This window comes from Centrocercus urophasianus, unplaced genomic scaffold (assembly GCF_019232065.1).
Source record: "Centrocercus urophasianus isolate 14NV4802_14NV808 unplaced genomic scaffold, USGS_Curo_1.0 seq_36, whole genome shotgun sequence".
Lineage (NCBI taxonomy): Eukaryota > Metazoa > Chordata > Aves > Galliformes > Phasianidae > Centrocercus > Centrocercus urophasianus.
Window position 1 is genome coordinate 4,122,078 of NW_024884933.1, and position 14,498 is coordinate 4,136,575.

The 14,498-nt window shown below is 55.6% G+C and overlaps 1 protein-coding gene across 1 annotated transcript in view; it reads left to right on the plus strand.

The window, feature by feature from the left end:
- Nucleotides 1–1,619: 1,619 nt before the first annotated feature.
- AGRN (agrin) overlaps nucleotides 1,620–14,498 on the plus strand; it is a 62,835-nt gene continuing 49,956 nt past the window's right edge. The window contains 5 exon segments of the mRNA XM_042831287.1: nucleotides 1,620–1,719; nucleotides 1,722–1,780; nucleotides 1,783–1,870; nucleotides 1,873–2,183; nucleotides 6,507–6,768. Of these exon segments, the coding sequence (XP_042687221.1) occupies nucleotides 1,698–1,719; nucleotides 1,722–1,780; nucleotides 1,783–1,870; nucleotides 1,873–2,183; nucleotides 6,507–6,768 (742 nt within the window). The 5' untranslated portion in view covers nucleotides 1,620–1,697.

Consider the following 14,498-nt stretch of genomic DNA (forward strand, 5'->3'; position numbering starts at 1 on the left):
GCAAGGAGCAGAAAGGCTCAGTGCTCTCCTTTGGAAAGCCAACTCCTCTCCACCCGTGGCCTGCACTCCATCGGTCCCTCTGCCCAAAGCCTACAAGTTTGATGTGTTCTGCTTGAAGGAGAGGGGCAAACCCACCCCAAAAGCTCGCACATCCATTTTTCTCTTTGGAAGCAGATGGTGGGGTGGGGCTGGGAGGGAGCGAGCAAACAGAAGAGAATCCAAACGCAGCATCCATAATGCTTCCCCTCTCCCCTTTGTGAGGTTTGGGAGGAGAACATCACCGTTGCTTTCTCCCACCTCAAGCTGAGGTCGTCGCTGTGATTTAGAGGAGAGCGATGCAAATTGTTCATTGGAATGACGAAAACAATCTGCTGGGTGCTGAAATGTATTTGGCTGGGGGGTAACGGGAGCAGAATGCCATGGAGTCCTTTATGCTGCGCAGAGGTTGGGATCCCAGGGCCATAAGGGGGGTGGAGGTTGAGCTCTTCCCACCGTGCTGAGCATCCTTCCCCAAAACCAGCTCTGTTGCGGGCCGCTTCCTTCAGATAATTGCATCCCCAAAGTCATTTTAAGGCACGATCAAGGGGTGGCCTTTCTTGGGTGTTGAGGTGTTGGTTTACGGGACGGAAGCTGAGGTTTGGGAGCAGGAGAAGAGCTGGAGGGATTTAGCAGAAGCCAAGAAGTTGGGGCTGAAGGCAGCGCTGAGGCGCACGGTTTGAGACGGACCCAACAGACCCTATAAAACCACTTTTGTGCCGCACTCAGACAGATTTATGGGACCTCTGGTATTTTGGTAGGCTCGGACGGTGCTCTGAATGCTCAATGTGATTCATTTGTTCCTATCTTCAGCGAATTTGTGCTCATGGTCCAGAGGAGATAAAGGATTGGCACACACACAGACTGCAGGGGTGAGGGAACAGCACTCGCAGCACTCGGGGGATGCAGAGGAGGGATGGTCGCTTGCACAGCCCTATGGTGTGGGATGCAAACCCTGCACCAAGGTTAAACTTCACCTGCAGGACTCACGGACACCGCTTGTTTAGGTCCAGCAAGGAAAACAGGCGTGTAAAATGCCCCAGGGGACGGCTAATTTATGGAGGGGGGAAACAATATCCCTCCCTCGGTGCCACTTAACTTTTCATTTTATATTTGCCGTAATTGCAGGCGACATCTGGGAAGGTTGCCCCGCGGTCCCCGGGGGAGGGCAGGGCAGAGGGTCACAGAGCTGCTGGGGCAAAGCACGGCGCGGTGGCCCCCCTCCCCTCCACCGGACAGCGTTGCCTGCCATTGTGGGGGCTGGATGGGAATGGGGAGGAAAGGGGGGGGGGAGGGGGGGTTGGGGGGTGGCTCTGCCAGCCTTCAGATGGGAAAAAAAGGAAATGTCACCAGAATGGGATCGCAGCGCTGGGTGAGGGGGGGTGGGGGGGGATCGGTGCCGTGGGGAGAGCCTGGCGGAGCGGGCAGCTTCCGTAGGCTGCTCCCAGCACCCTCTCAGGACAGATCCGGTTCCGTGCACCTTTCCCCGCCCCCCCCCCCCTCCTCTCCGTGCAAGGGCCGGTTAGCCATTAACCTGCCGTGAGCCCCCGGGCCGGGGGAGGGCGTGCGCGCAGCTCCCGGCCCCACAGCGGCAGCTCCCCCCTAGCTCCGCTCCGCTCCCCTACCCCCCTTCTGCCTCCCTTATCAGCAATTCAGATTGCATGCAAATCTCCGGGCTTTCTTACAGGGGCAAGGCAGGGGACACAGCGTTTCTCCCCGATCGCTGCTTCGGAGGAGGGGGGGGGAAAGGGAGAGAGAGAGAGAGGGAGAGATATCTCCTCCTTCTTCTCCACCTCCTCCTCCTCCTCCTCCTCCTCCTCTCGGGATTTTCCTCCCCGCCTCCCTCTCTCTCTCTCTCTCTCTTTCTTTCCTCCTTTTCACCTCCTGGAACAAAAGTAGCCCTTCTCTCCGCGCTCGGCCCGACCCGCTTTGTGCAGCGGGGACTCGGGGGGCTGCGGGCGATGGGGGGGTCGGGGGCGGCCGCGATCCTGGCGTTAGGTTTGGCGCTGGGATTGGCCCTGGGAGGGTGGGCGAACTGCCCCGAACGGGAGCTGCAACGCCGGGAGGAGGAGGCCAACGTGGTGCTTACAGGAACGGTGGAGGAAATCATGAACGTGGATCCCGTGCACCACACCTACTCGTGCAAGGTGAGGGGTTTTGCGGGGTGGGGGGTCGTGTGGTGGAGGGGGTTTGTCCGTCGTCCTCTCCCCCCCCCCCCCCCAAACCCCTCCGACGAAGCTCGGGGGAAAACTTTGGGCTCGTTCGCGTGCGGGAGCATGTGGTTTTTATTGTCTAAATGAGAGCTTTGGGGTGTAATTAGGTATTTTTAGACTGCGGGAGGCTCGCCCCGGCGCGGCCCCGCCAGCTGTTTCGAGGGGAATCACTCAGGGTTGCTTTTTATGGGCATTTCCCTCAGTTCAGCGATGCGGAGCCCATTCCCAGTTTCGTGCTGCGGGAAGGTGCCGGCGTTGGGAACTCGGCTCCCCGGCTGCTGCTGCAGCATCCCGAGTTCCTCCGGCTCCAGCTATTGTTTAACCACGGCTCTGGCCTCTGGCTATGGTTTTTCCACCGCCCCCCCCCCAAGCCGAGAGTCGATGAAGTACTGAACAACCTGAAATACCATCCGCCTGCCTGTCAGAAAACGTGCTGCGTGGTTTAACCCTTCCCCGGGCAGGACTTGCCGCTGTGCTGCGTGGTTTTGCTCTCACCTCCCTTTCCCTTTTTGCCATCCTAAAACGTGCTGCGGTTCCACCCCGCAGCCAACCCTATGGGGAGCTCTGGGGCGATGCCCAGCTGCTGGGAGAGCTCCGGGCTGGGTTAACTTCAAAACACGGAATTAGCCTTTATTCTGGAGGACCTCTCGGCTTTAGAAACTAGTTGAAAAGCTTCTCTCTCTGTCCAGCTGGTGCCTGCTGCTGCTCGCTGCTTTGCTTGCACGGCTCTGCCCCTTGCCACTCTGCTGCAGGGGACAATCTGTATTCCTGTAAATTAGCTCACAACCTTCCCCCCCCCCCCCCAGGACCGTATGTTTGCAAAGTGTCTGGCACATCCTGGGTGCTACGTGGAAAATGAATAAGCTGCTGTGAGCAGCTTGGGGCGCATATGGCCGGCTGGCTGCAGCCACCTGATGCTGGGCTGCCATGCATGGAGGCAGGAGTTGCTCAGCTGAGAGGTTGCTCTCCTCCTCCTGCTCTCCAGCAAGGTGTCTGTCTGGCGTGAAATCCGGGCTTGGTCTGGGTGTGGGGAGATTGTTCTGTCTGTGCTCCTGCTCTGCTTTATGGGGGAAAAGCAGAAGGCAGGTGGGGGCTGCGTGGGGAAACCCAGCGCTCAGCATGGGCAGAGGTTGTGTGCCCATCTTCCTGCAGGATGCTGCTGAGCTCCGTGCTATTAACCCAAGGCTAAGCCTAGGGTTTTGTTGGGGTCACAGCAGTGCCCGAAGGCTGGAGCTCAGCCCCAAATGCCTTTCCTGAAAAAGAAACTGAAAGGAGAAAAGCCTCCTGCCATCTGTGAAGGTGCCCATCCCATCGCGGTGGCAGCGCTCTGCCGGTCGCGCTGTGACGTTGGTGATTTCCTTAAAGCAGTGGTTCCTCACTTAGCGGCGGCGTTGCTCGTCCCCGTGTCGTGTTTTCATGGCGTGCTCACGAAGCTTTTCCTTACAAGTGCTCTGAAATGGGATTCGGGGTGGCACGAGGAGCTGGCGAATGGATAAATGGCCATCCCTCCAAGCGGTGTGCCTGGGGAGGATGTCACGCTGCTGACTGCTCTTCAGATTGCCTCCAAATACCTCAGCTATCTGCTGTCAGGTTCTCCTTTATCTGCACGGGAAACACGAGGGCCAGGCGTGCGCTGGGATCCCACTGGGGCTGGGTGGTCTGTGAGCAGCAGGCACAGCCCCGTCAGGCTGCATTAGTGCCTTGTTCTTCCTAGTTAAACTCTAAACCCTCCCAGCTGAAGCCTTTGATATATGAAGATAAGCACATTACAACTTGGAGGAGAAATGTGAGGCTAATGTTAGATAAACACCCCAAAATAGCTACCAGCCATTCAGTTGCTAGCAGAGGAGATTAATAATTAGGAGTTCTGTTAGTCTCCTCTTCCTCCAGCTGAAGCTCGCTAATGTGCCCCTTCACCCAGGGATGGGCTTGGCACGGCAGCAGAGCTTTGCTCCTCGCTGCAGCCACTCACTTCCAGCCTTTGATGTGATGTCTGTGAAGTTTGCTCCCATTTATGGGGTGAGCACGGGTCCTCCACCTGCTGTAACTGGAAGTGCTGGGGAGGATGTGGATCCTGTTTGGAACAATGGAGCTTGTCTTTTGGGGGAGGATGGAGGGATGTGGATGGGGTTGGCAGCCTCAGTGCTCTGTTAGCTCCTGCAGAAAGCTGCTCGAGACCCATAGTGGACCTTTCTGCTTTCGACCCAGGACTGGAAGCTCTCTTCTAAGGGCACTTCTCACCTTCCTATCTTCCCTAGGAGCCCTTAGCTGGCATTTCTCACCTTGCACTCGCCTGTGCAGGCGGTCCCGTGCCCTGCTGGGGGATGGACCCCATGGCAAATTGGAAAATCCTTTGACTCCCTGGTTCTGTACCAACGCTCAAAACACACTTGTGCAAAGATCTGCCTGAATAAAGTCTTCCCTGTTCTCACTCCACCTCCCTGCAGCTGCCAGGAGTCTCGTAAAACAGCCTTAATCCACTGTTTTATGTGCTCTTCGGTGAAAGAGTGAGCAGCCTGCCACAGGGAAGGGACCTTCTGGAACCCGGTTCCAGCCTCCTCTCTTCTCTCTCCCTTTTCTTCCCCCATCCTTGATGTAGCCAGTGAGTCACCGGTATAACAAGGTCTTAATTGCGTGTGATGATGAATGGGATGCCCTACAGGTAATCACTCGGGCTTTGGTGCCTTCACATCCATTCATTACAGAGGATGAGGGTGCGGAGAGAGCTGGTGGACTCTGATGTTGCTTGCGAGCACTGCAGCCTGGCTTTGCGAGCTCTGACTACAACAACCTCGCTAATTAACTCCAATTACCATCTGCTTCACAAGAGGGGCTCGGCTTCAGCCCTTCTTCCCCATAGACCTAGCTGCGAAAGCTCCTGGCTGCACGCAGGAGCCTCGGGGCGCGCTCTCCGCCTGCCTCTCTTTTCTTTTCTTCCTTTCTTTCCCTTTTTGTTTCCTTCGTGTTCCCCGGGTTTTCGCCCCGGCTGCTTCTTTCTGCACCTCGCCTTGTTGCAGCCTGAGCGTGCCCCGCGGCTGCTGCGGAGGAAGAGGAGGTGGGGCTGGGAGGAAGGTGTCTTGACTTGACTGTGGGGCGAAGAGCAACCACGGGGAGCTGAGCTGCTGCGGGCAGGCAGGAGGGGAGAAGGTGGCTTGCAAGCCTGCAGGAAAGCTGTGCTTCCAGCACCCCGCATCACCCGGGGTGCCATCACTGCAGTTGTCCCTGCATGGGTTCCTTGGAGGTGTGCAATGCAGCAACCCTTCTGCTCCTCGCCTTCTTTCTGCAGTTGCTCTCAAGTGCATACCTGCGTGTCTCCTCTGAAGAGGCTGGAGAGTCTCTTTAGCACTCAGCGCCTCCCCTGCCCCGTGTCTGGCATGCTGTGCTGGGCTTGAAGTGCTCTCTGGGCAGCTGGGGAATGTGGGGCCCTGGGGATGCATGGAAGGGAGGTGGTGGCTGTTAGAGCACCTGAGGCTTTCCTACCCATTGGGAATGAATGGGGATACATCTCTTGGTTGTTCGATCAACCTCTTCCTGCTCGAAACTGCAGGTTTCTGCTCCTGCAAGGGAAACACTTGGGCATTCCTTATGCTGATCCCTATGGGTGAGGGCTTTAATGGCCTCAAGATGCAGCAGGGGAGGTTCAGGTTGGATATTAAGAAGTATTTCTTCTCAGAAAGAGTGGTCAGGCATCGGCACAGGCTGTCTGGGGGTGGGGTGGAGTTACTGTCCCTGGAGGTGCTCAAGAGATGTGGAGATGTGGCACTGGAGGGACGTGGTCAGTGGGCACAGTGGGGTGGGTTGGACTGTTTGATCTTAGTAGTGTTTTCCAATCTCAGTGGTTGTCTGTGATGACCCTCAAGGGTTTGCTGGGAAGCAGCAGCTTATCTGGAGCCCTGATAAGGGAGGGGTGTTGATACAGCCAGCCCTAAGGGAAGGGGCCAGCCCATGGTGTCCTTTGTGCTGGGGTCCTCGGGTGTGTTTGCATTGAGGGTGGGGAAAGTGGAAGGGAGCTGGAGAATCCATAAGGGAGCTGTTGGGTGATGGAAAGGGCGATGGGTTGGGGAGCTGGGTGTGATTTGGGCGGAAGTAAGATGTGCTTTAGCCTTATCCACGTGTTGATGACATTGGCTCTGCTGGAAGATTCAGCCAGCCTGAATTGTCCCTGAGCATCCCACGGTGGCGTGGTAAAAACCAACCCAGAAGGTGCCAGCAGTCCCAGGGCAAGATCTCAAATGCTCTTTCTCCCTCTTCTTCAAGGTGAGAGTGTGGCGTTACCTGAAAGGCAAAGACATCGTCACCCACGAGATCCTCCTGGATGGTGGGAACAAAGTGGTCATTGGTGGCTTCGGGGACCCCTTAATCTGTGACAACCAAGTGTCAACCGGGGACACAAGGATTTTCTTCGTCAACCCTGCCCCACAGTACATGTGGCCTGCCCACCGCAACGAGCTGATGCTCAACTCCAGCCTGATGCGGATCACGCTGCGCAACCTGGAGGAGGTGGAGCACTGTGTGGAAGGTGAGGCTCTGCTGCAGCCCTCAAACGATGGGTCACGGTGCTGCTGGTGGCCACGTGGATTGGCTGTGCTTGTTCTTGTTGGATGGTAGAATCGTTGGGTTGGAAGGGACCCTTAAAGGTCATTGGGTCCAACTCGTCGCCTTTGGGGCGGTGCGTGGTGTTGGCCTTGTTGCCAGAAGTGCTGCGGCCAAACAAGGTTGATTCACGTTGCTTTTGCTCCAGATTGAATGTCGGTTCTTGGTGCCCTTTGCAAAGGGATGTGAGGAGCCAGCTGCGTTCTCCTGGGGCTGAAGCAAGGTCTCCTTGCTGCTCCATGGTGAAGCCAAGTCATGGCTAAGCTGAGCAGTCTGGGGCATGAGTTGTGCTTTGGTATTGTGGTATGGAATAAGGCTTCCACGGAGAGGGCATGCCCAACAGCATGAAAGCACTTCTACAACATCTCATCTGCTGGCTTCTCGTTTCCTCCCCTTGTGCTCATCCTGTTCCAGCAATGAGCTCCGGGCTTGGGGGGAACACAGTGCCCCAAAAGCCCTTTGGGGTCCAAGCACGTCCTGTGAGCAGATGAGTAAACAAGGGAAGGAATGCAGGAATTCTGCACGGACAACAAATAAACACAGACGGTCTCCCTCCTCCTCTCGGGATGTGCAGAGCAGAGGCCATAACCCCTTCCTCCAGCTGTGAATGCACACAGAGGTGAACGACCGAGCTGAGGCTGGGAAGGAGCTGTTTCAACAGAGGGGCTCCAAGAGGCACTGTCTCAAGTGGCTTTTGCAAGAGGTTGATGTGCTGGAGGCTTTCTAGCCAGAGATGTGTTTAGTATTGCACTTGAAAGGCATCAGCTCTAGTGGAGGGGGTGGGAGGGAAAGAAGAGCGTGTGTGTGGTGTGTTTTGTTTTGTTGGTTTTTTTTGTTAAACCTGAGCAAACTTTTGGAGGAATTTTGCCCTCACCTAGCAGTCTGTGTTCTTTGGCACGCTCTCTTTGCAAACACTGCATGCGCCGCCGTGCTGGGCTGGCTGAGCTCGGTGCTTCCCATTTCTGCTGAAGGATGCTGTCCCTTCAGGCCCCTGGGAGATGAATGATCTGATTTCTCCTCTTAACATTCGACGCCAAATTTATCTGGGACCCGTGCCTGCTTCCTCCTTCCGTGGGGGAAGGCTCTGAGTTGCTCCTCATCGACGTGGTGCTGGTTGCATCCCCATCGTGAAGGCACATCCCTCAGCCCTTCTTATAGGATGTGGGGCTGCCCATTCCCTGCAGCCATGCAGGTGTCCCAGATTGATCTGTCTGTCTATAGCATGTCCTCTGATGCAACACCTCAGGAAGAATTTGCTCCATGACCTGTTGTGCAAGTGGGCTGAAGGTGCCAGAGCTGCTTGTTTGAACTTTCTCCTTGCTGTGTGCTGAAATGACCGGTCCGTGGTGTGAGAGGTGGGTTTGTCCTTCCTCCCTGTGATGCTGACAAACTGTCCTGATGAGAGGCCGAAATTCCTCCCCTTCTCTCTGAAGATGGCCTGACATTTTGCTTCCTTTAATTAAGGATGATGGCTCAGTGGGATGCTGTGGAAAGGGGATGGGTGAGGGCTGTGGGCATCTCACCCTGCCTGTTGAACCCAGCATGGTGGAGATCTGCTCAAAGTGCTGGTGGGAAGGGGGCAACCCCAAGGCAACCTGCAGCTATTGATGGCTCAGGTTGGTCGGGATGGGTCGCGTGAGAGGAGATGCAGCAATTTTTGTGTTTCAGTGCTTCAGTGAAGCCACTGTTCTGGTCAGACCCATTCTCCAAGTCTTGGTCATTGCATGGGTGCCAGCAGCTTGGCTGTAGCCAGCCTAGGACAGATCAACCCTTGCAAAAACTTGGTTTTCTGCAAGCTGTACCCAAACCTATGACCTCTTTTGGTCTGTGAAAATTCTTCTTGACTAGATAGGTGCAAAACCAGCCATGAGAACCTGTTCCCATCACCCTGGGAACCATCTCAGAGCTCTCAAGCTGAGGATTTAGCTCTGGGACTTGTTTCCCATCAGCTCCCCACAGGAGGGTTCAAAGCAACGCTGCTCTGAGTCAAAAAAACAAACCTTGGAGTGCTTTTGCAGAAAGAATTGGAGGAATGGCGGCAGCTGAACGGAAAAAACACAAATGTTTTGAGAATCTTCATCTCCTGTTGCTTCAGCCTGGAAAAATCCTCGAGATCAAAATCTTGCTTAAAGCCTTAAAAAGGGGAGTTCAAACCGGGGCACCTCTGGGCTGCAGCTCAGGTTGGAGTTAAGGCAGTGCCGTGCCGTGCGTTGCTTTGATCGCAGCTCAGCGTTGAGAAAATGAAGATCCATGTGCACGGTGTGGGAGGGGTGGTGCTGACTCCACGCTGAGCTGTCTGGGTGGAAGGAAGTGCAGATTAAAGCCGTGTTAGGGCCCTGGTTAATGAGAACCCAGGGCTGCTTTTTAAACAGCGCATTGCTCTCGGCGCGGTTTGCATGAACCCGGGTGCGATTGCCCTGGTGAGGATTGTTTTGTTTAGAGCACTGGGTGGACCTTGAACCTCCTGGGAAAAGCCATGTGTGACGCGGTGTGGGGTGGAAGCTGATAGCCTTGGAGCCCACGTGGCTGCAGGAGGACGTCCCATCCCTGGTTCCAGGCGGCACATGGGGTGAGAAACTCCTTGCATTGAGCCTCAGAGGTGAGAAAAGGGGCCACAAAGTGGGGTTTTGTTGAGCCTTGTGGTTGGGGTGGATCCATCCCTCGTGGTGAGGCAGCCCGTTGGTGGTGCTGGGCCTCCCAGTGGGAGTTATCCCAGCGATGGGCAGTGCTGTGCCTCCCAACGGGAGATATCCCAGCAATGGGTGATGCTGCAACGGGAGATATTCCAACAGTGGATGATGCTGGGCCTCACAATGGGAGATATCTCACCAATGGGCAATGCTGGGCCTCCCGGTAGGAGAAATCCCAATGATGGGCGATGCTGGGCCTCCCAATAGGAGTTATCCCAGCACTGGTGACCCTCAGCATATCCCACCTGGGTGTCCCAATGCTGCTGTGTGGTATCTATGGGTGCACCCCTCTGTTTCCCCCCCATGCAGATGCTTGTAATCACACTGGCTGCTCTGGCACACGTTCAAGATTGCAGCGTGCTGCAGATGCTCCATATGTTTAAAAATGTCACTTAGCTCTTATTAAAATTCTTATTATAGCCAGGCCAGAACTCTCCCGACTTTTCATCTCTGTGGCAACCCCATTAATTACTCCCATTGAAGAATTGCATCCACACTCAGCTCTCACATGTTTTCACCCTGGGATAACTCGTTTTTGCTTTCCTTCCCCTCTTTGTTCCCATAATGTACGTTTTCCCCCATGTGCTTTATGGGGTGGAATCCCACCATGGGCTGGGGGGACCCTCAGCCTGCGTGGATTTCTTCTCCTCTTTTCCAGCCTTCTTCTCTCCACGGCAAATCCCACAGTTGCTGCGATTCTCCTCCGCTTTGTTCTGTGCTCAGAGGTTTCTGCTGGGCTCGGGAGCAGGGCTGCTTGGAAAGCCCCTCTCAAAGCGACATTGCCCACTCCGTTTTGTCATCTTTCTGCTCACTCCTATTCTGCCCTCCCTTTCTTTTTTAGCTCTGCAGAACTGAGACGTTTTGTTCTTGTAAAGCAGCCCATGCAAAATTCCCTTTTCAGGATCCTTCCAGGGGCTGTAAGCAGTGCACAGTGGGGAACTGCTGGCACGGCTCTGCATTAGGTGATGCGGACTGTGGTCTCTTCCCATGCTCTGGTCTCATTGCAGCACTTCCCCACCCTGTGCCTATTTCTTTTCAATCCATCCCTGGCACTGTTTGTGCAAGGAGGGGAGCTGGGAGGCTCGGTGTGTGGGTTTGTGTTCTGTGTTTTTTTTTCCTCTCCTCTCTTCTTGGCTCTGTTTTGAGTTGAAGATAACGAGAACAGCATCAACACCTCCATCTCGGGGCGAGGAAGTTCTCCAGCAGCTGTTAAGAGTGCAGGAAACAGAGAGGGGAGAACACAGTGCTGCAAAACAGTGGGGCTCCTGCTGACCCCTGGAGAGGGGACTGCAGGATGGGCTGAGTCCTGGTGATGGGAACATATGGAGCACGATGCTGTCCCAGTGCCTAAGAACAGGGCGCTGCGTGATAGTAAGGCGAAACATCCCTTGGGTTTATGGCAGTAGCCAAGGGAGTCGATTTGTTTAGCAAATTCCAATGGAATTTTAATCTGGTGTGGGAGGCTACTGCTCTGGGAAGGCTCCGGCCCTGCTCTGAGCACGTCCTGCTGCATTGCTCTGCGGGTGTCTGGGCAGCAGCATCTTCCTTCTGCGCTTTGGGCCCTGGCTGTGCGCTCCTGGTGCTGTGCCATGCTTTGGAGTGGTTTGCTGCTTCCTACAGCTGGGAGCAGTCCCCTTGGGGTCCAGGCAAATCACCCCTTCCTGCACTTCCAGCCCCCTGGAATCGCTTTCTTTGATCAGTAAAAGAAACGGGGCCAGAGTGCTTTCAATAATTTATACCTAATTCATCTGATTTCAGTCTGGCTGCAGCGCAGCCTACGAAAGCAATTCTTTTAATTTGCTCCTAATTCTTACTCCCTGTGTGTCCTGCAGCTGCCTGGCTCCTGCTCACCCACCTTGCAGACCATGGCAAACCTTACCAGCACGGTGAGGTGGGCACAGCCTGAACCCATTTCCTCTTCCCACCTCTTCGATGCTTCTACTCTTTCTCCCCGTTTTTTTCCCTGGATGTGGAGGTTGGGAATGAACTGCACTCCCCAGAGGATGCAATGCTGTCCTGATGGGCTCTGAGTGTGCTTTCTCTCTGATGTTGGAGGGCTGCTCTCTGGTTTGCAGGGATGTCAATTAGCTGAAGTGAGTGGATGGCTGGCTGTGCCACAGCCTCATTGATTTGTGGGTGATAACCAATTAAAGCAAGGGGAACAGAGATGCTGAGGGGCTGATTTCTCTCAGTCAGAGCATGGCTAGAGTGAGTTCACACCACCTAGCATCAATCCTGCAGTGCAGCTCATCCCTTCTGGTGCTCAGGTGCAGTACCGATGGGCCAGGATGTCCTGCAGCATCCTGGTACCCCCAGCACTCTGAACCCCTAGCCTGCAGAGCAGCATCCCTGGGGGTGTGGGTTTAGGCACAGCGCTGCCTGCCAGCTCCATCCTGCCAAGCTGTGATTGCCTTGGCTTTGGCACTGCACTCTGCAGCCAAGAAGTGCCCTATCTCCCTCTGTTTCTGGGATAAAATCCATGCTCTGGGGCCTGGAGTGCAGGTACCTCTGTAAAATCAAGGGATGGCTGCTCCACTGGGGAAGCATTGGTGTGTGGGACGGGATAGAAGAGATCTGGATGGGCACCCTGAATGCCTTCCTGCTTGCACCACCTCGCCCTGCTGTGGGCTGCTTGCAATCCATTGGGCTGATCCTGCAGGCTGCAGCACAGCCAGTTGATCACGGGCTGCAGAGAGCGTTTCTACCAACCACTGTTGTCAAAACACTTCCAGAGCTGCACTTTGCAGAAGGTGTCCCAGGGTTACCTTTCGGAGTTGGTAACCGTGCTTCCCCAGGTGAGCAATCTCCCCCTCCCCCATTTAACAAACAGCCCCTATTTGCATGGCTCAGGGAGCAGCTGGCAGGGATGGGCACTGAAATTGAATCGGTGCTCTGGAGCTGCCAGCTTTGTGCTGTCCCAGGATGGCAAAGCCTGGGAGCTGCCCCAGGGCACTGCGGCGTGTGGGGAATGGGGCTTTCTGTGCCCCTTCCTGTGGCACCTCTGTCCCAAAGCTGTCCCCTGGGTGCCTCCCCCCCCTTACACCTTTCTGCTCAATAAACCTTAATCCTCTCCCAGCCCTGGGCGGGCGGCCAGGGCCAGCATTCCGCTCATAGCTCAGCCAGGTACGCCCGGATAAGCTGCTGGGTGCGGGGGGAGCAGCATAGGGATGGGGGCTTGGGAGCGTGTGGGGTCAGTGCCATGGGCCCGTGGTGCTGGGGGACAGTGGCAGCATGGGGTGGTGGCTGTGAGTCCTCCGCTGGGTCCCTCCAGAGCTCAGTCTTTATGGTGGGGGTCTTGGGGCAAAACCACTACCCTGACCTTTGGGTGCTGGGGGTAAGAGGGTGGCTTGACCACGTAGTGGCTTCTGACACTATAGGGTCAGAACTGGTTGTTGCCCGTGCGAATGGTCTCGGTTGGGCTGTAGGAGCAATTTGGGTTTGGTGAGAGGCTGCATTTGGGGCAGCCATGCTCTCGGGGAGTTATTTCTCTGCTTAATGTATCCATCTCCTGCTTCTCTCAGCCTCCCTTGTAGGGCTGGGCTGCCTGTTTATGCAGCAATAAAATCCCTGAGCAAATTGTTTGAACTGATGCTGTTTATCTAAGAGATAAAGTGGGATCAGCGGCAGCGCCTGGCAGCAGTGCAGGGACGCTCGGCCCTGGGGAGCAGCTCCAGCCCCATGAAGGTGAGCATCCCGTCCCCGCTATTCCCAGCACCGCTGCATTCCTGGGCAGTGAGGTTGCCTGAAAGCAATGGCACGGGGACACTTTGTCACCCCGGTGACGTAGCCCTGGCCAGGGAGAGACCTCTCCCCATAGGTTGCATTGGTTCTCCGGGGCGTGTTCCTGTGCCCTTTGGGTAAGTCCCCATCCTGGGTGCCAAATTCCTGCATGGGGGATGCATGGGATGGGGGAGGGAAATGTCTGCTTGCTGTATGGAGACACTGAAGTTTGGAGAGCTGGTGTCCAGACCCGGGGGAGGTGTGCTTGTGTTGGAGGCGAGCTCAGCCCTTGATCAGCTCTGACACTCCTTAAACATCTGCTGCGGGCAGCAGGATGCAACCCAGGCAGACTTTGGTCTTCCAGCCTCGTTCCCTAAAGCTTGCAGGGGGAAATTAAGCAGCAGCACCCACATTTGGGTGCTCCGTGCGTGGTGGGAGGTGGGCACAAAGCTGGGTTCTTGCAAATATCCCCATTCTCATCCTTTTGGGATATGCTGGTGTGCAGTGGGGAGTGCGACGGCTGCACGCCCGCCTGTGCTTGCATGCTTCCTTCTTTGCAGGGTGGGTGCATGGCTTCCCCAGCACGGGGCTGGGCAGGCTGCTGTGCTGCACTGACTTGCCTGAGAAGCTGCTTTTATTATTATTATTATTATTTTTATTATTTTTCCTTTTTTTTTTTTTTTTTTTTCTTTCTTCCTTTTCCCCCTTTCAGTTGTGCCTATGCTGCCTGGTGTTGCTGGCTGTAGGCACAGCGGTTGGGCAGGATGAGGCTGGCTGCAAGAGCCTTTGTCAAAGCAGATGGGGAGATGTTGGGAAGCTTCATCCCTGCAGAGGAAATGGGGAGGGAAGGGCCATATAGCAAACGTGCATCTGTGCCTGGTCTCCTGCTTAGCACTGCCAGCCCCGCTCTGCCTCTGCCAATCTGTTACCCCCAGAAGCATGGGCTGCACCTTGAGCTGTAGCTTGGTTGCAACACTCCTTTTTGGCCGAGATAGGAGCTACCAACACATGGTGCAGAGCCATGGATCAGAACCAAACCCCTCGCTGCCAGCTGTTGGTTTGCATTCTCCTTGATAGGTGCCGAGTGCCCCAGGGCTGTTGGGTGCTCAGGTAGGTGCAGGGCCGTCCTGCCAAGAGGACAAAGCAGAACACAGCAGTAGGATGGATGGCTTGGACCCCAACTCACAGAGGGGAAGGGGGGCGGGGGGATATGAGGAATGCACCCAGGGCAAGTGCAGCTCCTCCT